Below are 23245 nucleotides of genomic sequence, written 5' to 3'. Positions count from 1 at the left end.
AAAACATAAAGAAAATTAAATACCACAAAAACAAGAAAAAAAACTACAAATGTTAATTACTATGAAAATTAGAATATAAAAATCCAAGTACAATCCTGGTTCTCATCCACAAGTAAGAGAATATATCCATTATTATTATTAACAAGTCTTATTGCCATGAATTATATATATATATGAAGGGTAAGCCTAATTCTCATGTTGCATAATAGAATTATTAAAGCAGAACCATACAGTTAATGGAGAAGCCATAGAACAAAACGAAGATAAGTTTTACTTTTTTTTTCTTTTTTTTAGGAGAATTGAAGACGGCAAGAAGTAATTAAGATTTCAGATTTAAGATTTTCAAGGAGATAAGATGGTTTTATAACGAGCCCAGTCAAATTTTTTGTTAAAGAATTAAAGGGTAAAGATTAAATAATTAAAATGCCCCACCTTAAAATTCTACGAATGATTTATATTTCAACCTATTGTCTATTCTCAACAACTATGAAACAAATTTTTAATAAGGGTGTGAACTAAAAATAAAAGCTATTTGTATTATGATCATACAAGGTAAACAATAAAAGCTATAGTATATTGTATATTATATACTTTCAAGATAACTATTATTCAAAATCAAAAGTTACATTATCTTTTTTCAAATTTCATGAAAGTATACAAAGTGAAAAATAAATTAAATTTCAAGAAAATCTCAATATTTCACTAAAAATTAGTTCCATAAGATAAAATTTACATCCATGTTTTGAGATACTCTGTAATTATATGTTCATAAATATAGAAGTTTCCACACTTTATAATGGCTTCTACAGTCGTTGCAACTCTATGTTGTGAGGTTCAGCAACTCTTCTCTCCGTTTGCATAGACAGAAACCAAAACATATCCATAGAAAAACGAAGAAACACCCACTGCAAGAGATATCCATGCGGAATTCGAATTTGGTTCTTCCTGCTTTTGGCATAGCCCTCACAACTTTGCGCCTCATACCAATAGAGATAATTGTCCTCTTTTATATACCATGATCCAGTCCCTTCCCTAGCCAACGTGGGACTTTGTTTGCAATCACCTTTCAAACTCAACAGAAAAGATGTTAAATAAAATGTTTATGATTCCATCAACTTTGATCTTATAACAACAAACAAATATGTTTATACTTTGTTATAAAATTTCTAAAATAATAAATGTCACAATCACACTACTATTAAACTTTATTTAGTCATTTTACAAAGATCTACTACTATCCAAATCATGGTTTTAAAAATGAAAAATATACACCAATTTTGAGCAATTTGCTTTTAATTTTTGTTAGGAAGATCATAGTTCTAAACAGACTGTGAAAATAGAAGTTGGTACCTTGAGGTTGAATGGAGGAATTAGTAGTGGCTTCCATGGCCATGATGTGATGTTGATGATCTTCAATCTAATCATGCTTACCAATGTTTAATTAATCACATTTTAGAAGTAAACGCAGTGTCGATAAATTCAAGAATAAATCAAAATAATAATAATAAAATTCAAGAATTAAATGTTTCAAAGTAGACCCAAATATTAAAAATTGCAGGGGAGGGAAAACTACCTTAATTCTTATCGAATCCAAACAGCTGCTTACTGCGGGAGAGAAGAGAGAGAAGAGAAAGAAGAGAAGAGAGAGAGCTAATAATGTAACATTTACAATATTTGTGTCGTTTTTATAATAGTTTAGAAATATTAATTGTCTTTTTTATTTTTTTATATATGATGTCATAATTAATTAAAATATATCAATATGTGGAACCATGAGATTTTCTTGGAAATTATTCTTTTCTGTTCAAAGGTTGAAAATTAGGGTTTGATTCTAATTAGGGCATCACACCCTTCTTGTACAGTAAATCAAGAAACCCCATAAATAGGTTAGGCTTCCCAATTTTGGAATTTTGATATTGTTTGGGTTAAGAAAAGTCCAATAATCTCATTAATTTATTTGATTCTTCTGTAAATAAATTGTGGTGGTGTTTAATCTCACTGTTTCCTCGTATCTCCAGGATTGTCGCTTTGGGTATAGCCCTAGTCCTCACGTTTTTGCTTTTTGAGGCTTCGTACCTACCAAAACTTCAAGGATATTTCTTGAGACCCCAAGCCACCCAAACTATCCCGTGAGGACGAATTATCAGTAAACAATATGAGTTTATTAACATAATCATGTCTCCTTCACAATGGATTTTCCATTTCTCATTCTGATTTCCTATCATTATTCTTAGAGTACAATTTTTGGGGTAGGAGAATCAAAATCAAAACCGTAAACACTGTAAATCAAGAAAAATATATTGACAGTTTTAGTAGTATGCACTTTTACGGAAAATGCAAAGTGGGTGTTAATTAATGAGTTGTTTCGATTTAACTTCTTAATTCTCCGCTTGTAATTTATATATAATTAATATGCCTCTAATTTTTTTTTTCTATAATTATTTGTCTCATTTTCAAAAGAATAAGTTATATTTATTTGAGTATTGATGATCAGAAAAGAAAAAAAAAAGTACTTTTTTCTATTTTCATGAGACGAGAAAATGTTATCAGTGAACTGATAAATCTCAGAAATTTTAATATTTTTACCTCTTAATAATGATACACATTCACAACTGGTTGTTTATTTATTTACCATATTTATTTGAAGAGAAAAAATGTCTTCTTTTTCAACGTCTTGTATAATCTTCTTTCAAATTTGTCCCCTAAGATTATTTACAAATGACAAGATGATTTTTATACATAAAATTGTGAAATATATTTGTGCAACATTATTTACACATAAAAAATAAATTGAGTTTAATCTTATTGTTTCTAGTTTAAGTAAAAAGTTCCAATTTCTCATTGGTCATCCTGCTTTAATCCACAGTGGCACCTCCCACTTTTTAAAACTTAAATTTATGTAACATCATCTTTGAGAATCTCTCATTAATTAAGGAATCAAAGCAAGAGTTTAGTCTAATTTGTTGTAAATTGTCATTGACTTATTACACGTGATTGAAAGTTTAAGATTTTATTCGATACTTTTTAAAGTTTATAAATCTATTCTACACAAATTTTAAATAGAGGAATTAAACTTACAACATAATTATATTTATTCTGTCATACATGTGCACGAGAAAAGAAGAATCAATTTCAAGAAAAAATTACATATGGAAAAAATTAATACATATTCTAGCAATAAATATATAATTAATTTGAATCATGAACTTCAATTAACTATATATTTACTGTAAAAATTACAAAAGTAAAAAAGAATTAATTTCAAAAAAATCTAAATATTTCATTAAAAATGAGTTCCATAGAAAATAAAAACATCCATACCAAGAAGTACTTTCTAATATCTTCCTAAATAGAAAAGTTTCACATTGAAATGTAAAGATAATAATAATTCAAGGAAAAAACAAAATAGTAAGAATAATAATTAAAATAAGTTCTCTTCTTGTATTTTTTCCAATTAGTTTACTATTTTTTCTTTTTTTTTTTAACAACAATTATCATTCATTCAAAATGTATGTGAAAAATACGGAAAAAGAAAAAAGAAAAACTAAACGAAAGCACTCCAATTTAATTTAAAGAAATGGTGGGAGATACAATATTAATTACAAGTTTAATACAAAATTAATTTGTAATTGATTTAAAATATACATATTTATTTCTTGTAATTGATGTGCTATACTCTGTTTGTCTCGGACTTTTTTTTAATAATGTTTTTTTCAAAACTTATTCCAAAAATATATCATTAGTCAAACTATTATGAAGAAACACATGAGCACAAGAGACGATCCAATGACGGAGCACCATGTCTAAGTTTTTTAAAAAGTTTTACATTGTGGTCTGACGACCATCAAAGCACGCACGTACGTAAGTAGGTTGTTTCTTGAAGAGACGACCCACTTGTATAAGTGCTACGTAGATTTTTAAAATGAAATTAAAGTAATTATTAACATTTACCGTAGCAATTGATTAACAAAGTGTCCGTTGGTGTGATGGATTTTCAGTCCACTGTGTTCTTTACATGCTCGGGCACACAATCGGGTTTGAGTCAGCATGAGGCTTCTTTTTTTTATTAATTAACTTTTTAATTTTTTTTTGGTGGTTAATTAATTTTTTACTTATTATTATTATTATTTTATTTATTTACAAAGCATAATTCATTATAAAATTAAAAAGCCAAAAAAAGAAAAAATAATCAACTTTCTAGATTTCGCTTTATATATATATATTTTAAAAAATCAACTTTCTTTTTTATTGAAAATAAAATAATCAATTTTCTACCCTCTTTTATTTATTTATTTGTATTATTATTATTAACTATAATTTTTTATTCATTTAAAATTTATTATATATACTATTAAGGTAGAAATTTGGTCTCTGTGAATCTTGTCAAATTCGCACCAATCTTCTATAATTAATGGGATCGATAAGACTTGCAAAACAGAAGAGCACTGAAGATCGATGTGGATCTTGCCACACAGACTTCGATGCTTAAGTCATAATCGGAGTAGTCGAGTATGAAGAGTAGTGTATTTTGGCGTATCTCTAGGATTTGGTTCACCTCTTATTTATAGAAGTCGAATCCTAATCCTTAGGATTTACAGGATTTACAGAAGTCGAGCTCTGATACATTTAGGAAATCTAGAGTCGAGAAGCGATGGGTTCGAGCCGGAATACGCAGTGGTCGGGTTGAACTGTCAGAGTTCTCGGTGGGGGCTAAGAAGATTCAAACTCTAGATCTCTTGGTTAGAAACAGGTGTCAATTACCACTGAACTAAGTTCATGTTGGCTCAAAATGTCTTCCATCGAGATATTTACATTATTTTAAAAGTATTTACACTATTATTAAGGTTGCAACGACTGTAAACAAAGTTTCACAGAATGAATTGATTAATGGTATAGAGATGAAAACAATTATGATATGAGATCTTTTTAGTGAAATCAAAAGTAAACCGTGAGGATTAGCTCAAAGCAGACAATATCGTACCATTAAAGAGATACTTGAGGTACTTGGAGTATTGTTGTCACCTGACCCTGAGTATATGAGTATATATATAGACATTTCTAATCGCAAAAAAATCAACAAAATATCGGTAGTGTAGACATAATATTAATAAATTTTAAATTATTTAAAAACGGTGAAATATTTATTAGTTAATGAATATTTGTCATGATTTCTATTTTTATAATTTTTCAGAAATACTCATCAACATCGTTATTTTGTTGATATTTTGTTGATATTTTCATGTATATTTCCATCAATATTGACATTTAAAACCTCTCTTGAAACATCAGAGGTGCGGGTATTACAACATTTAGTGACTTGATATCTAAAACCTAATTGTTAGTAATAGGCCTCAGCTGCGTCATCCGCACAGTGAGATTGTAATAATTTATACTATATATTAATTAAATATGATCACTGGCATACGTGTTTTATTGCTATATTTGTAAATAGTTATTTATGTTTTTTAATTAATTTTGAATAGATAAACTTCATATATTATTATATCAAATTTGAAATTCTAAAAGACCTAAAAAGCCACGGAATCTTTTTTTCTTTTTTGGATTTTTTTGATAACCCAAGAGTCGGTTGTCCTATCGCCTTTGTGCCCCTATACTTGGGGTATGCGCACTGTTCCCATATCCGATATACGCAAGGGATTATTGCTTGGTAGAGTTACGTTCAAGAATATTTCTTGAAACCTCAAGCCACCCAAACTATCCCTTGTGGACCAAAAAAAAAAAACAAAGAAATTTTTCTAACAACGAAATATACATAACTTTGAGTATTTTTTTTGTTGGAAGAGTATTGCTAATATTCTCATCCCCTAGTATATTTTATGAGGTTTAATTTGTGAATAAGGTCTAATTTCATCCCACCAATTTTAGTATATTTTTTTTAAGTTTAAATCTTGCATTCAACTCTAAACAATTTTAGTATATTAGTCTTTGGCTGGCAAAAGCCAAATATTTGTTCAATACAGATACTTTGTGCTGGCTTTTATAACTGAAAAAAGGGGCTGTTTTGCAATAGCTATTATTGTTCTCTGTTTTCCCTTTTTGTAATTTATGTATATATTTTTCTTAAATTTTTATTGACTCTAATGTTGTTATTATTTTTCTTAATAAAAGTAAGTTATTTAGTTAATTTATAAGAGGATAATAATACTAACATGAATATAACTCAGGTTAAGATCCATATGTCTAAAAAGTTGTGAGTACATATTGTACTATTAAAGTGGTATGTCAATCTAAGTGGTATGCCCACATATGTCTAAATAATGACATAATAGTTTTTTATTGACAAATTTTAATAGATTCTTTGGTAAGACTTAATTGAGAAATTTTAAATATATTAAGAATAAAATTGAGAAGGTTAAAATGTTAAGAACCAAATTGAGAAATGCCTAAAAAATTAGGGACCAATTATCTTTATACAAATTTGTCGCTCTTAACATAAAGTTCTGGATTAGGTAGCTTCGAAAAAAATCGTCACGCATTTTTAATAAGGAAAATATTTCTTACTTATAAGCACAAATTTAGTATTTATTATTATAAGTTAAGATTTTTGTGGAGTTTAAATTCCAGCAATTTGCATAGAAAAGGATATAAAAAGATGAATTGATTTTGTTGAAGAAGCAAATCAATTTTTGATGGCTCCCAAAAGCAATATGGTGGATGATTGTGCTATTTGTTTGCTTCAATTGCAAATGCAAATGCAATCAAACTTCTGATTCAAACCTCTCCAGAGAAGAATAATTGGAGTTAGAAAGACAACTCAAACTTCTCAAACAAGCCCTCTATCAAAACATATCAGGTTTTTTTCGAGTAAAGTTTAACGATTAAACTATCGATTTTAGTTGGCTAGTCATATATCATTGATTTATATTATATTGTTTATTTTAGGTCCAAATTTACATATATTTATTTTTCAGATTTAAGATATTCGTTTTATTTTTAGATCTAGGCGTTAAAATTTTTAATTACATGGTTCCTACATACTTTCTGGTTCCATTCAAGTTCAGGATGGCCCAACAACAGTCTTATTTAGATTTGCAAAAAAAAATTTTGGAGGAGATTAGAAACTTTATCTCATGAGAAGATTAGAGCACTAATCTTGTTAAACACTTTTAAATTTGTATTTGAAGTTTAAAATTGTTGTTTATTTACCTAAATTTGCATGAGTTAAATGAATCGATGGTTTTAACCAAAATAAAAATAAAAATAAAAATCAGTGATTTGAACCATGTTATTTGAGATTCAAATTAGATCTCCTATCACATTATATGTCTTTTAAAAGGAAAAAAAATTGCACTTTTTATTTCCTTTTAATACATGGTGTAGAGTAAGGTAGCAACTTTATTGAATATAATATTTTGTGGATTCAGACAAAGGAGGGAGATATCATTGATTGTGTCGACATCAACAAACAACCGCCCCTTGATCATCCTTTATTGGAAAATCATAAAGTTCATAATCTATGATCTCATCTATTTTTTCAAATATTATCTTCAATAATACATTTTGATTTGTTTTGACAATGATTTAGTCCCTACATATTTAAAAATATAACAATACCTATACATAAATCTTAAAGTATGTTATTTTGATGGACGCTTTAAATCATTGGGAAATAAAAAAGTATAAACATACAAATAAGATATTGATTCACAAAAATTATTCACCGCTAATAATAAATTTAATTTTTAAAATTCATAAACTAGAAATTTGTTTGACTATATCTAATTTTCATTCATATATATAATATTCCTTTTTTCCCGTTTCTTCTTCCTTTATCTTATAGACTCGGCCGAGTAGATCTCTATTTGATGCGCTAGAAGATTCATCTCAATCAAAACATGACTCGCTCATAAGTAATAACGATAGAGAACCATGTCCTCATGGATTTGTTCCCATTCGAAGAACTCTAAAGGAAGATCTGATTAGGTTAAGATCTCTATCATCGATGTCGAATAAGCAAACAAATGAATATATAAGAAATGTTACGATGGGTGGTGTCACCTTCCCTTACGATCAAAATGTAAGTCTCTCTTAATTTCTTGCATGAAATAATTTTTTAACGAAAGAAAAGACGTACGACTTTCATAGTTCCTAACCTTTTTTTTTTTTATATGTTGTTTTCGTTGGAGATTAGGTGGTTTCTCTTTCTATGTAGAGAACCATGAAATATTATGGAGTTGATACATATGCAGCTTATACAATTTGAGCGTGGCGGTGGTTAATGATCAATCGTCTTCTACTAACATATGGATAACTGGGGGCCCAGCTAACACTCTTAATGTAATACCGGCAAGCTGGTAGCTGGTAAAAGAAAAACTATATTTCTCATAGTATCAAGTTACGTTTATCATTTTTGAACTATATATTATGGCTTATTTGTTAAAATGTTAGTGAATCTAATTTTATAATTTTATAAACTATTGTTTTAAAGTAGGGTCTACTCTGTTTTTTCTTAATATGTTCTATTGGATATTCTTCAAAGCCCACAATTTGTTGTACAATTACATTAACCATTACAAGCTACTTGTTTAGAATATTTAAAATTTCAAAGAAAGTATATTGATCTTTTTAAAGAAAAAAATTTAGTGAAATTAGTACGTTGGGGCTAACTATTTTTTAAGATTATTTTTCATTTTTGTTTTTTCTTTACTATATTATTCTTGTGAGCATTTGTATATTAAGTGATACTTAATTTCTTATATAACTCTTCAACACTTGGACTTTAGATTATTGAATTTTTTGGATATATTGCTTGGTTTATTAGGTGAATCCAACGGATGGTGACAGTGGCACTAGATTCTTCGTGTATTGGACGGTAAGAGAACTAAAACTTTTCCTTTTCTTTACCGCCTTTTAACATGTTAAATCACCAATTAACCTAAAACGTGCTCCAATACCATTTTAAACATATTAAATCACCAATCAACCCAATAATTTAAGCGGGTGGATTAAGGTAAATTTAATCATTTATTTATGTTTTAACACAACCGTTAATTTTTGTCGTTTTTATTATCAATCTTCTACAAAATTGACTTGATCTTAATATTTGAAGTGTCTGATGGAGGTGCTACTACAGGATGTTACAATCTACTTTGTCAGGGCTTTGTACAATTAGATCCAACGATTACTCCAGACTTTCCTCTTTACCCAGCCTCCACCTATCAAGGACTACAATATTGACTATCAGTTCTCTGTTCGTCAGGTAATAATTTTGTTAATCAATTGAATCATTTCTATTAAGGATCTCACGTCGAAAAAGTCAAGGAACTTAACAATCCTGATTTACTCCATCATCTCATTACAAATTAGTTTTGAGACGAAACTCCATGAATATTAGATATGGTCGTATGAGAATCCAACAAGCTCAAAAAAAAACATCCAATCCAAAAATGGGATCCATTATCTTATTAAAAGAAAAAAGTTTTTTCCCAACACCAAAAAACGTCAGTTAAAGTCCATAAAACGTCGAGAATGATTTCTCCGAATGAAAATTTTCTCGTCAGAAAAATCTTTGGCCTTTCTTCATCGGAGAAGTCAAAATAATGACCGTCGTCAGATCTCGTTGTTGGGTTCTAGGTCTGATCTCCGCCAGATTGCGATCCCAACGATTTTGCACAAAAATGTCTTTTTCCGACGGTTTTAAACGTTGCGATAAATTGACTTTTTCCAACGATTTTTATAAAACTTCGAGGCTAATTTGACTTTTCCCAACCTTTTAAGTGCGTCGAAGTGATTTTTTTCGCGTTGGAAAAAGTCTTTTTTCTGTAGTGAGGGACAGGTTAAAGATCCCACACGTCAAAAAGATCAAAAGATCAAATGAGCTAATTAATGACCCACTTCTTTCATTGCTAATTGGTTTTGAAGTGAATGGATAATCTCCGGTATTCATATTACACCATTAGTTAACATGGTTGGTATTATATATGTGTTGTAGGATCCACAATCTAAGGAATTGGTTCCTTCAAGTGAGTGAGAAAGTAAATAAAACAATAGCATATTGGCCAAACGAGTTGTTTCCACATCTAACGAATGGGGCAGATCAAGTGGCATAGGGAGGCATCGCAAAGCCTTCACCAACAGGAGTGAGCCCTCCATTGGGAAACGGCCACATGCCAAATGGTAAAATCGACAAAGCTTCATACTTCAGAAACATAAAATTCATAGCACAAGGATTGGAAAAAGTATCACCCGATTGGAGAAACACAGTGAAATATGTGAGTAGGTGCGGCTGTTATAATTTGGACCGTAATGATATGGAATGTGGCCGCAGTGACATGTTCTATTGCTTCACCTTTGGAGGACCAGGGGGAAATATTTGTCGTCCAGGAGAATCATTTTCTTCCTTTTCACTTATGTTTACTCTAGAAATCTATATATAATGTGTGTTTCTATACTGTCTCGATTAGGTTACAAAAAAATCTAGTTTATTTGGGTTTGTGAATCATTTGCCGATCGGTCGTATATTGATGGAAAAACTGCATACTTCTATGGGAGGAATAGGTAGAAAATAACTAAAAAATTAAAAAAAATCAATAGAATAAAAAAACCATGAGAATTAACATGGAAAGCTCCAGATTGGAGAAAAAAAAACATTGACCCACAAAGAAAAATCTACTATTCGAAAATTATTACAATCATATAGATTTCTCTTCCCGACCTCAATTATACAAAATATTCTCTCAAAACAAAGTGACTCGGTTAACTAAGTTGGTATACTAAGGTTAAAGTATTTTGAGATAAATAAAATTAAGGTCATGAGCTGTTTTATTGTAGTTGGAGCACACCCTCTTATTATATCTTTCCGATGTGGGACAAACTTCACTTCTAATATTTTGTTAAAATTCGATATATATATCGGAGACGGGGTCGAGATGCTTATCCATATTGAAAAAAAGAGAGAATTTCAAACTTTTTTTCTTTCCACTCCCAAACATATAATTAAATATTGATGTCCAAAAACCAGCAAGAGGTTCCCACTCTTCTTTGATCGTCTTAGGCACTACAAAAAATAGGACTTTCAGAGACGAAATATTTTCGTCGCTGAAAAGAAAAATGCGTCGTAAGGTTATCAGCAACGAAAAGTCTTTCGTAGCAAATTTTGTCGCTGAAAGTGAGTCGTTGAAGGCTTTTGGCGACAACCGCGCGTTTTCGTCCAATTTTTGCGACGAAAATAGATTTCGTCGCATATTTTTATTAGCGACGAAATAGCATGTTGGTCGCCTTTTGGCTTTGCAACGAAAATGTTATTTCGTCATTTTTTTATTATTTTTATTGTTTTTATTTTAATTATTTCGTTTTAAATGTTTTAATTTTTAATTTTTTTCATTTTAATTTTCCTTATTTGCAAATCTGAATTTCCACACAACTTTGAATCAACCTCAAAATTCATTGCTAAATTTAAAAAGTTCAAATAATCAAATTGTTTGGATAATAATATAAATTTCATTAAACAATATATGTCATTCAAAACATTTACAAGTTTCTGAAACATTTAGGGTAAGGTAAAATTTGAACTTTGTGGGACTATTAGAAAAATGCTAGTAAACATATTGGATATGATACAAGTTTTTTTTATCGACAATAAAAGAATTTAATAGAGATTGATTTTTCAATACATTAAGCGCGAATTTAAGAATTTCAAAAAGATCAAACCACCAAATCGAGAGTTACTTTGATACATTATAGACTTTAATTGGAAAATTAAATCAAAAAAATACAACTCAAACTTCTCAACAAGCTATGATACCTATTAAAACATTTCAAGTTTATTTAGAGCAAAATTTAACTAACAAACTATAATGATAATGATTTTTTTTTTATTTTTAGTACATGAGTGTGGGGGATTGAACTCACAATCTCTTGATTGGAAATATATATATTAATTATCGTTGAGCTATGCTCGTTTTGACATAATGATAATGATTTTAGTTGGCTGGTTGTATATTAATTTATACGATATTGTTCATTTAGATCTTGTCGATGCTTACATTTATTTTCAAACTTTACTTGAAAAGATATTTTAGTAAAAAACATCCTAAAGGATTCTGATTCCTAACATTCATATTCGAATTTATTTTCATTTTGATCCTCTCTATTTCGATTCCTTGTAAGTATGATAAGATGGAGAAGGTACGAATTCCACACAAGAAAGTCATGAGAGTCGAGGGTGCCCTTTCCTCGTTTAGTTTTGAAGTACTTTTGCTAGTTGAATCTTTCTTTATTTTTTTTTTTTGGCCAAATATAAATGTACATAACATGAATTAAGGATTATGGGATGAGTAGGAGAGGAATGTATTTCCCGTCTCCATCTGACCTAGAATTAAAATATAAAAAAAAATTCTATGTTCCTGTCTCAATAATTTAAAATAAGGTAGGGTATAGTCCTTGTGGGGCATAGTCTCTCTCGGAGTATTAAATTTTTATTGACATATTGATATTTATGTCCATTAATTCGATATCAACATCAGAAGTAAAGCAATACTTAAAAATATATCTACAAAATAGAATCTACGTTGACATTTTGTTATCAGAATGTTAAACATAGAGATAATTTTGAATGTCAAACTTTTTTCTTTCCTCTCAAATAATAGTTTCTAAGGTGTGGGACTTTTCCAAATGTATAATTCAATATATTGATGTCCACAAAGTGTCAAAGACGTAATAATTACTATAAGCAATTATTAGTAATAATAAAGATTAGTATACAAGTCCATTTGAACGGGTCAAGCCATATACTCTCGACCAAAAAGTCAATATGAATCCATGTTTTACATGTTACGTTGCTAAAGAAAAAAGAAAGAAAAATAATAAGAGCCTTATCAAATTTTACTCTCGTATCTCTCGTAGCACTTGACATGTGTGTCAATTTTTACTCCAAATTTTTAATTTAGTTAAATTAATTTTATTATTATTATATTATTTTGGCATAATTCATGCTCAATATAGACTATTAAATAAACCTCTCAAAACTAACAAATTTTAAAATGAAAAACTTATGGAAGTCTATCATAAGGTAAAAATGATAACATTTAATTAAATTTAATATAAAGAATAAAATGAATATCAAAGTTTAAGGTTGAACTTGATTAAATTCAAAATTTATGGTAAAAATTAATACAACTTGTCAAAATTGAGTAGTAAAATTTAAATTGCTATTAAAAAAAAATTCCGAGATCCGATATTATATTGTTGGTAAAAAATAATGTCTAATACATAATATAAATCTAAAAGCCAAGGCTCGAGGTAATATGTTTGATCAAAATTTGGAGACTATCATATCCCATATACAAAATCCTTCCAAACAAACATGCATATCTAAAAATATCAAACATTTATATTTTCTTACATACAAATTTTCGGACATCAAGATTTTTAAAACAAACTGTCCTTAAATGAAAATATACCAATTATCATCACATATAAGTTCAACCAACTTTAATATTAACTCACAGTAAAAGTAGAATTAAAAAAATGAAAATATAAAAAACCTAAATTAAAGAAAAAAAATACAAACTTCTAAAACATGAATTTAGACTATATATAAAAAATTAATTTAGCCTATATATAAAAAATTAATTTGATAGTTGAACAAAATATTTTTGAGCATAATAATATAAATATAGATGAACAAAATGAGGGGAAAAAAAAGAAAAAGAAAAAAGAACTAAAACCCTAAAAAAATAAAACCCATTTCGCGGTTCTCTTCGCTCGCTTCCCGTGTCTGTTCACTCGTCACTCATCAGTGATCGAAGAAGCAAAGCGAAATTAGGAACACGATTCAGTGAATCGACATTAAAGATTTTGCATTTCCTTGTTCCTCCACAATCCCAACGAAGAGTCGTTTCGTTTCTGTTCTTCCTCAATCCCCATCTGATTTTGCGACAATGGATTCACGGGAGAGGCCGCTTCCTTCTGTACATCAACCCCAGCCACAATCCACGCCCCCCAACAGGATGATGCCCAACGCTTCGTATTCCTCGAATTTACCCAACGCCAACAATTCTTCGCCATTGATGAATCCCAATTCGGCTGCTGCCCAGATGATGTCCTCCGCATCGCGATTCCCTTTCAACTCTATGATGCCGTCTGCGTCCAAGCCGTCCGAGTCGCCGAATGCGGGTTCTTATGATGGATCGCAGTCTGAATTGAGGACTGGTGGCTTTAACATTGATTCCGGGAAGAAGAAGAGAGGCCGCCCCAGGAAGTATTCCCCAGATGGGAACATCGCTTTGGGCTTAGCGCCCACTCCCATGGCTTCTTCTGCCGTTCCGGGCGATTCCGGCGGCATGCATTCGCCGGAGCCTCGCCCCAAGAAGAACAGGGGAAGGCCGCCTGGCACTGGGAAGAAGCAGATGGATGCTCTGGGTAATCTTTGCTTTCCTTACCTGCTGCTTCGTTTCTTTTCTTTACGCTTGTTTTTTGTGACTTGAGTTATTTTTCCGGTGGGCAGGTACCGGCGGTGTTGGCTTTACTCCTCATGTCATTCTGGTGAAACCAGGGGAGGTAAAGCAAGAAGTTCCCTTTTTTCTTTTTTAAATATTTTGCTGTTGAATTTGATTTGGTGTAATCTTTTTCTTTCTTTCTTTTTTTTAATTTCATAGTTAATGGTATTTAATTCTTGTTTTTTCCTTTATAAATTTTTTGAACTTCTTTTGCTGAAAATAATATTAATTCATTAAATGAAGTGAGTTGGGGGCTCGATGGTTTAAGATTTAAAATCAAGATTCTACAGTCACATTGGCTGATGCACCATAAATTTTTTCCTTGTGGATGCGGATGTGTGAGGAAATGTATGTATAACTTTCATAATGTAAGTTTTTGAAAACAAAAAGAAAAATAGGAGGAAAAACTAACAATGGAGTGTGGTTTATAATAAAGATACATCACAACATAAAGGGTTATGGACCTCTTTTGTGAAAAACAGATACAGGTAATTTCCTTGGTTTACTCTTCTCGTCTAATTTTGTTGATGACATGTATGGTATGAGACCGATTTTTTTTAATTTTTTGCTGGTTTACATTTCCGCTTACTTTTGAGAGTATAAAGCTTCCTGGATTCTGAGGCCTAAGAATACTTCAATTTTAAGTTTAGATGTACAACTCTATCAATGAAGCGAAGGTAGGAGAAAATGAGACTAATATATGGACCTGATCACTAATAGTTTTCAGGGCTCTGATGCTGAAAACGCTCATATAAAATTGTTGCAAATTCAAACTCTTTTTTGTGCTTTTTATTTTGTATTTCACATAATTTAGGAGGATGTCTCTTGTTTCCCATTAAAAAAAAAAAAAAACCCAACTGGAGTTTGCGGTCTGCAATTTGACATATTGTTTCATGTCTAAGTGGAGAATTGTATGAAAGCTGCCCACATTTGAATGTTTTCTCCATCCAACAAAAATAATTGTTCTAGTGAGTTTCAGTGCTAATTGATCCAAGTAACTAGCAAAGTGTGAGCTGTGATTCTTACAACTGTTATTTTTGCATAATTGATCAAAATTGGTTTAAGCTGAATCCAAGGTAGAATCTTAGTTTTTTTGGATAGGAAGGTAAGAATCTTAGTTATTTTACCTTATTCTATGGTCCTAGGTAACTATACATATAGCTATGCGGGAACTGACTTGTCTCAGAAAATGGAAATGAGATGAAATTTTTCTCACTTCTGAATCTGATACATTAGATTCCAATTTAGATCTAGCCTTTCTTACAATAACAGCAGTTTTTTTTGTGAAGGAATCCCAATGGAAGAAACGGAAGATAGATGGGAATTTTTTTTTTTCTTTTGAAGATCTGTTGTTTTACTCATTTCAAATGATAGTTCATGTTCCTATTTTTGGTTCTGCATTGAAGTGGATTGAGGAAATGTAATGTTCATTATTGTGATTTCTTGTCATTTTTAGCTCTAATGTATATATTTTAATGTTAATAGTCAAAAGAGCGCGGATGCCCCTTGGTATAGGGGAGCAAAGCTCTGACTTGTAGTTATAAAAAAAAAAAAAAAGAAAAAAAAGTCAAAAGACCTTGCTAAACCTTGATTCTGAGAGCCTGGAGCTTTTTTTATTAACTGTAGAATGTTGATGTGAGATCTTTTTCAGTTGAAAGTAGGCTAAGGTGATGGAATCTGCTTTTAGGAAGACTCTTTGTTATTAAACAGCCTCTTAAATTTGTGTTTGCAAGACTTATCAACATTGAAGAAGTCTACAACTAGAAGTGAAGGTGTAGTGTGGGGGAGGCCGTTCTATTAGTTGGAGGAGAATTTTGACCAGTCAGGAAATATAAGAGTGATTATCCTTGAAGAAAAGCTTTTTGAGAAACGTTTTAGTTCGGTCTGGTTTGGATTCTATTTCTTTGTCTCTTATTAAATCTAGTTTTCCACCATCAAATTGTTTTTCCAACATTTTACCCAGAGAGATCTGTTCTTCCCAGGGACATACAAATAGCTATCTGGAATTCAAAATACCCGAGAAAGTGAAAGTTTTTATATGGTCTCTGACTCTTGATGGGTTAAGCAATATGGATAAAATTCTGAAAAAGTCTTTCGCTTGTCTTGTCCCTAATTTGTCTGTTTTTGTGATGGGATGCATCTGAGAATGTTAACCATTTGGTTTTTGGATGCAATGTAGGGAAAAGTTTCTTAAATCCTTTTAGTTGAATTGGGGGCAGACTCCTCGGAGAAAATTCTTTAGGGGTGTCATTTTTAGAAAGAAAGCCAAAATATTGTGATTTTGTGCAACAAAAGCTCTTCTTTTGAAGATTTAGTTGTGGAGAAACAGAATTTTTTAAGATAGCAGTGAAAACTGGGAGGACATTTGAAAAAAAAAAATTAGAATTCGAGTTTCTTCTGGTGTACTCTTCTGGTTGATTCAAAATTTCCTTATAGAGGCAATTCAGATGTAAACCTGTATAAACATTGCTCTCTTTAGGATGGCAAGAAAGCTATAGCCGTCGATCATGTTTTCCTTAAGCAGCTCCATGATTGTTACCTATGTAGCTTGTTAAGCATAAAGATCCATCATACATATGGTTTGGCATTATAGTTATGGTATTTGGAAAAATGTGCTCTTTTATGTGAACAATCTATCTATTTCAAACGTTTCAAAATATTAACAATATTTTATTTCAATATCAAAGTTAGAGGAGCCTCGGAAGACCTCGAGCATTTGATGTGGTCTTCTCAGTTTTGCTCAGAATCTTTGGCGTCATTTCTTTGGGTGTTTTGAAGTGGCGTTTGCCCTTAGTAGGGATTGTAGAGCGATGTTGGAGGAGGTACTTTTGTTCCCTCCTTTCCATGATAAGGGTCGTTTCTTATGGCTGGCCGACTTTCTTGCTACTTTGTGGGGTATTCGGTTGGAGAAGAACATTAGAATTTTTAGGGGGGGTGGTAAATCCCGTGGATTCGGTTTGGGATCTTGTAAGGTTTAATACTTCTTCGTGGGGTTCAATCTCTAAGGCCTTTTGTAATTATCAGTTAGGGTGTTCTTTTGGATTGGAGCCATTTTCTTTAATGGACATCCTCTTTTTGGGCTGTTTTTTGTATGCCCTTCTTGTTCTTTTCATTCTTCTCAATGAAATAGTGGTTTCTCATAAGAAAAAAAAGGTCGATATATTAGCTGATTCCTTATTCCCTTTACCTTGTTGTACCTTTTTTTTCTGATACGAATGATATTTGAGGTTTCCTCTTAAAAGAATTCTATGTACTATCAAGTGGCGGTCAAGAACAGATCAAATGAAATAAGATGGCGTTTTTTTTTGTTGTTAAGACTGATTGGACCAGTCATAAATATAGCTTTCTCGATGAAATCTTATTTCAAGTTAGTTAGTTCCTTTTTTTTTCCTCCCAAAAATGAATTTAGCACTTTAAAGCAATTATTATCATCTTTCTGGTGTTTTCTGCTCTTATGTGTTTTGCATACACCACCCGCCCTTCTTCCTGAATATGAATACCAATTGTTTTCTGTAGAGGATTTGGTACTTGTATTAAGAAGATATCTGGTTTAAAGGGGTGCAATCTAAGATGATTTTTTATTGATGTGCAGGACATTGCATCAAAAGTTATGGCATTCTCACAGACTGGGCCACGAACTGTTTGTATTCTCTCTGCCCACGGTGCTGTCTGCAATGTTACTCTTCACCAACCAGCAATGACAGCTAGTAGTGTAACATATGAGGCAAGTTTTTAATTTCTCTTATTGACTTTTGAAGAATTGTAGCCATCGAGTTATGTTGGGCATGATTTTGATAAACTGTACATGCCAAATCATCAACTTCCAAAGCGTAGAAAGATCCATATGTGAGTGTTGCATAAGCGTATGTATAACTTCACGTCATATTTTTTTTTATTGATGTTGTACTCCCTCGTATACTCTTTAGTCTTTGAAGTTGTTTTTTTTGGGAGCGTGAGACCACTTTAACACTTGTAGATTGTAATATTACTCAGGCTAGCTATCTTGCTCTCTTAACCTTCTCGATATTTTATCGTATTTTTTCTTTATTATTTTTAGGGTAAATTGTACAAATCACCTCGAAGTAGAATAGTTGTTACAATTACACCTTTAAACTTTCAATTGTGAAAATTAAACCCTCAAACTTTAAAAATTTGATTTATTTTATTCTATTTTTCTCCACATTTTCTCCTTTCTCTACTGTCTCTCTCCTTCCCTTCACATTACCAAAAATTGTATGGAATATTTTTGGGGAGATTTTTGGTAGCAGTTGAGAGAAATACGGGAGTTGGTTATTCCGGACAATGCCTGCCCATGGATTTTGGGTTTACATGGTAGCTTCTTGCTTCCATTACTACGTCAATGACCATAGCTGGACAAGGTGCTGATAAGCCTGGTTTTGATGAGGGGAATAATAGACTCCCTCTCCAAGACTTCCTTCTCCTGGTCATTGTTCGAAAACCTCAAAAATCAAAGCGAATACCAATTATTTGAATTACCAGTTCGTGATAGACGAATCAATGATCATTGTTCGGAACAACTGATTCCATCTCTATTTCTCTCGAGGGTCTCACCACAAATCTTTAATACAATTATTCGTAATGATGAAGGGAGGGAGAGTAGAAAAATGAGGAAACGTGGAGAGAAATAAAGTAAATAGATATAATTTTTTAAAGTTTAAGGGTTTTATTTTTACTATTTTCGAGTTTGAGGGTCATTTAATTGTTCTATTGAATATTTAGGGGTCAAATTATTTTACTTATGAAAGTTTGAAGGTTTAATTTTTACAATAGAAAGTTTGAGGGATGTAATTGTAACAACTACCATACTTTAGGGGTTTCTGCAATTTACCCTTATTTTTATTTACTAAAAATCAAGATTTGTTTTTACATTTCAACATAGTTGGTCACCCATTGATTGCGCTGTATAGTGGTGATGATAACTTGATAAGTAAAGCTCTTGCCTTTTACAGACATTGCTGTTTCCATGAACTATACAAAGAAGAGGCATGTTTCTCCTAAACAGTTCCCATCCTGAATTTTTATTTTTGAGTTTATTCTTTCCAAGTGGGGAATAGAGCATAACTATAGCTTGTTAATAAGAAAACTGTGACGTAGTTTGTTCTAGTAATAGTAAATGCATGGAGTTGGTGATCACTGACCCAGCAGTTCCGGCTTATCTACAAGGAGGCTGTGTTAATTACTTCTGTTTTTAAGTATGTACTTTAAAATATTTCATCTGTTTCTTTCCAAGCCTTCAAAAGGTAGTTGCACTGAGAAATCCCCTAGGTTTTTGGGAGCACACCAGGAGAGGTTGAAGGTAGATGTCAAGCTATGTTACAAAGCTGGGGCAAGGAAGAGAAAGAACAAATGATTATTTTCACTCTCATTCTCGCATAGCACACAGCATTGACTAGGGGCTGATAATAGTTAAAGATTCCTTCATTATTTTCAAGCTAGGCTGATAATAGTTAAAGATTCTGTAATTTAATTGAATGAACGAGCAAAGACTTTGATCTTCTAAGGACTGTGTATGGCTAACTGAAACTGTTTAACTTTATTCAGAGAAGGTTAATTCTTGGTGAGAGATCTGAAAATGGAGCTGCAAGAGGAGAGCAGAATTTCCAAGATTTGGTGATCTGGAATCTGCAACCCGATTGTGGAGAAAATTATTGGCTCTTAAAGACCTATATCAGCTCATAGGATTTTAGTTAATAGGAGAAGGTAATTAGAGAGGTATGGGATTCATTTGTTATCTTTCGCACCTTCCTTAATTTTTTAACTATCAAAATGTTTTATTCTAGCTATTAGAGTGTCTGTTTTTCCTATTTGCAAAAGGAGGGGGAGAAGGGCTGTCTCAACTGGGGTTATCGAAGTTACAAAAGAAAAAGAAAGAAAAGAAAACTTCCCAATGAGCACAAAGAATAGGCTACCCACAATTTCGGAAAAATGGTTTAGGAAGTTTGCACCAAAACAAAGCCACAATGTATGCTTCCATAACTCGAAACTTGAAAGGACTCACTTCTCCAAAAAGAAGTCTGATTTCTCACTAACAAAAAAGGTCCATTCAAAAGCTCTTTATATTAATCATAACTTAGCTTCAGCTTTAAAGGATTGTCCACTGATGCAAATGTCGAAAAGGTTAGTGGTATTACTGGGACAAACAGACATGCCATCTGAAAGGTAACTCTTGAGGATCTTTCTTTGCACTTGGTCGTGTGTATGCTACTCAAGGAAAAGCATTTAGATGAAGTCATGGAGATCTTGACCTTCTTAGGACAAGTGCCATTCAAAATCCACTTGGAAATGGATATTCTTTGCAAATCTTTAAGGAGATTACCCGTGAATTTATACCAGTAGAGTCTTAGAGCCATATACGAATTAGGGCAAGGGTCACTAATGAGATCCATGAGAGAGGTCTACTCTGCAATTTCTTTCTCGGTTATTCAAGTTTCTTCTTTTGGAGAGTGTTTATTTGTTTAGATACCAAATCATAGACAGAAACAGAAACTAGGCATTACAAAAATGCTCTCTTATTAAATCTTTAGACAGAAACAGAAATTAGGCACTACAGAAGTTCTCTTATTAAATCTTAGACAGAAACTAGGCATTACAAAAATGCTATGTCAAAAATAATAATGGATATTACTGAGCTCCTTTTAGACTGAGGTCTGAAGAGAGGCCACAGAACTATTATTTTTTTAAAAAAATTCTATATTAAAAAAATCTTCATCCTTTTCAAATCTCCCATAAGGTTGGCACCATTGTATTGTATTCCTCCAAATAATCTGATTCAACTGATTATTGCATGTCAGAGTGATCGCTGAAAATTGGTAATGCAACTATTGAGCTGCAGAGATGCTCTTACCGTGTTACCGTATGCTGAACTGATACCATCACCTGAATGTTTTAACTTGGGTTTGACAAAAGAAGTTTTGGTTGGGCTATCCGAAGGAATTAGAATACTCTGTTTACCATTCTCCTTGACTTGAACAAAATAATGTATGCATCTTCCATAAGCAGCATTAAAGAATGCATTGTCCAACTAATGCTCGGTCATTATTTTAAAAGGAAAACCAAGGTGCTTTGGTTGAATGGTATTAGTGATATGCTTTAGAATATCTGCATGAATGGAACAGAAGAATGTTCCATGGGATTGCGATGCCTATGGATGAGCATTGGGACTCCGATATGTTTGTTGCTTCTTCTTGAGTTCTTGGTATATTTTCGTTAACCTTTTTTGTAATTATTCTATTTATTATTGCCAATTGGTAAGCTTTTTGTATTCTGTTGGCTTGATTGTGAGGGCTTTAACTTTTTGTACATTTTGTTTATCAATGAAATATGTTTGAGAAGGGAAAAAAAAAACAAGAGCACACACAAAACTAACAACCCAATTTGTTTTTCTCTAAAATTATTTTTTGTTTTCTTTTTAATTAATGCGAGCATTTGTTTCTGTCAAATGATACCTAACAATCCACATTTCTTGTGCATAACCAAAACCTTAAAAAATTGTCTATTGGTCGTCTTGACTCGTTAATCCTGAAAAGCAAAGGAATGAAAACCTATTGTAGCTATATTCTTTCCTTTGTACACAAGGTGTCATCAATTCTATTGCTTTTAAATCTAATGCAGGGCCGATACGAAATCATCTCTCTATCAGGTTCCTTCTTGATTTCTGACAGTAATGGTAATCGAAGTCGAACTGGTGGTTTAAGCGTATCCCTAGCAAGTGCAGATGGACAAGTTCTTGGTGGAGTTACCAATATGCTAACAGCAGCATCTACAGTTCAGGTACTATGGCCTACTGTGTGCAAATCAGGATGTCGGTTAGCTTGATATTATGTAATATTTCTTCTGTTAGATGGATTGAATGCTGTCTTTTTGGTTGCTTAACTTATCTTCTAATATAAATTTGACAATACCAGTGAAGAAGAAACAAGTTGGATTTTGTGCCTCAAACCATGTCTTTGTTGCACCAATCAGGTTATAGTGGGTAGCTTCCTTGTGGATGGGAAAAAACTGGGCTCAAGTATACAGAAATCTGGTCCATCTTCTACATCACCTAATATGTTAAACTTTAGTGCACCTGCGGCAGCAGCCTGTCCCTCTGAAGGTGCCTCAAATAATTCATCAGATGACAATGGCGGTAGCCCTTTAAGCCGGGGACCTGGAATGTACACCAATGCCAATCAACCAATTCATAATATGCAGATGTACCAATTATGGGGTAGTCGAAATCAATAATGAAGATGCTTTTACCAACTTAACAGTGTAGCACATTGGGGTCAAAGTGGTTAGTGTTTTGCATCCCGATGTATAGAGGTTAGTTCTGGATTCTGTCCCTAACATCCATTGTTGAAGCCTCATCATAACTTTTCTAGATTAGAATCTTTATTGATCGTTTAGCTGCTCCTGCTGGTTAGCTTTATTTCTAGTCAGTTAAAATTGTCTACTTTTAACATTTCTCCATGAATGTGGAACTTCTTAAGATTGGTAAATCATATCAATTCGAATGTCATTATTGTAGAGGGGAATCTTCAATCTCTTTGTCTCATGGATTAAGGACAATCTAATCATCAAATGCATCTTGTGATGCATCGTCTAAACCGTAGTCAGTACCAAGTTTTAACCTTTTTTTTAGCGTCTGGCCGGCCTGGGCAGTGGGCACACCATTAGTTTTAACCCCTTGTGGCTTTCTTTACCATTCTTGTTTGGAAAGGTCATGAAGTCGGGTCGATCTGATTAACATTCTGTTAGGTGGTACTGAACCCTCTCTTGTAATTGTA

General features: G+C 32.0%; 2 protein-coding genes and 1 long non-coding RNA gene across 3 annotated transcripts; 2 read left to right on the top strand and 1 right to left on the bottom strand.

The window, feature by feature from the left end:
• Positions 1-723: 723 nt before the first annotated feature.
• LOC148208777 (uncharacterized) lies at positions 724-1644 on the bottom strand. Its single transcript, XR_015788543.1, has 3 exons — positions 1574-1644; positions 1351-1417; positions 724-1063 (listed from the first exon to the last, which is right to left on the bottom strand). It is a non-coding gene; the product is annotated as an uncharacterized LOC148208777 (long non-coding RNA).
• Positions 1645-4455: 2811 nt separating this feature from the next.
• On the top strand, positions 4456-10397 carry LOC148208776 (uncharacterized). The gene is made up of 8 exons (XM_088119182.1): positions 4456-4509; positions 4599-4739; positions 6767-6814; positions 7386-7466; positions 7802-8038; positions 8783-8833; positions 9170-9220; positions 10071-10397. Exons 1-8 carry the CDS (start codon positions 4456-4458, stop codon positions 10395-10397), a joined length of 990 nt encoding a protein of 329 aa, XP_087975308.1.
• Positions 10398-13686: 3289 nt separating this feature from the next.
• Positions 13687-22985, top strand: LOC111014887 (AT-hook motif nuclear-localized protein 8). The gene is made up of 5 exons (XM_022289749.2): positions 13687-14382; positions 14468-14520; positions 18052-18183; positions 22092-22250; positions 22443-22985. The coding sequence occupies exons 1-5, from the start codon at positions 13902-13904 to the stop codon at positions 22701-22703; spliced, it is 1086 nt and encodes a 361-aa protein (XP_022145441.1). The 5' UTR covers positions 13687-13901; the 3' UTR covers positions 22704-22985.
• The last annotated feature ends 260 nt before the right edge of the window (positions 22986-23245 follow it).

Source organism: Momordica charantia (genome assembly GCF_013281855.1).
Source record: "Momordica charantia cultivar OHB3-1 chromosome 10 unlocalized genomic scaffold, Mcharantia_2.0 BLBB01000010.1, whole genome shotgun sequence".
Lineage (NCBI taxonomy): Eukaryota > Viridiplantae > Streptophyta > Magnoliopsida > Cucurbitales > Cucurbitaceae > Momordica > Momordica charantia.
The sequence above is the reverse complement of the archived record's forward strand: the minus strand, read 5'-3'. Positions and strand labels throughout refer to the sequence as shown.

Bases quoted from the DNA above. Each gene is read 5' to 3' on its own strand.
- LOC148208776 (XM_088119182.1), top strand. From the start codon at position 4,456: ATGTGGATCTTGCCACACAGACTTCGATGCTTAAGTCATAATCGGAGT. The intron at 7,467-7,801 runs GTTCATAATCTA...TTTATCTTATAG, and splicing joins CTTTATTGGAAAATCATAAA to ACTCGGCCGAGTAGATCTCT. The intron at 9,221-10,070 runs GTAATAATTTTG...CAAGTGGCATAG, and splicing joins ATCAGTTCTCTGTTCGTCAG to GGAGGCATCGCAAAGCCTTC.
- LOC111014887 (XM_022289749.2), top strand. From the start codon at position 13,902: ATGGATTCACGGGAGAGGCCGCTTCCTTCTGTACATCAACCCCAGCCA. The intron at 18,184-22,091 runs GCAAGTTTTTAA...AATCTAATGCAG, and splicing joins CTAGTAGTGTAACATATGAG to GGCCGATACGAAATCATCTC. The intron at 22,251-22,442 runs GTACTATGGCCT...TGCACCAATCAG, and splicing joins CAGCAGCATCTACAGTTCAG to GTTATAGTGGGTAGCTTCCT.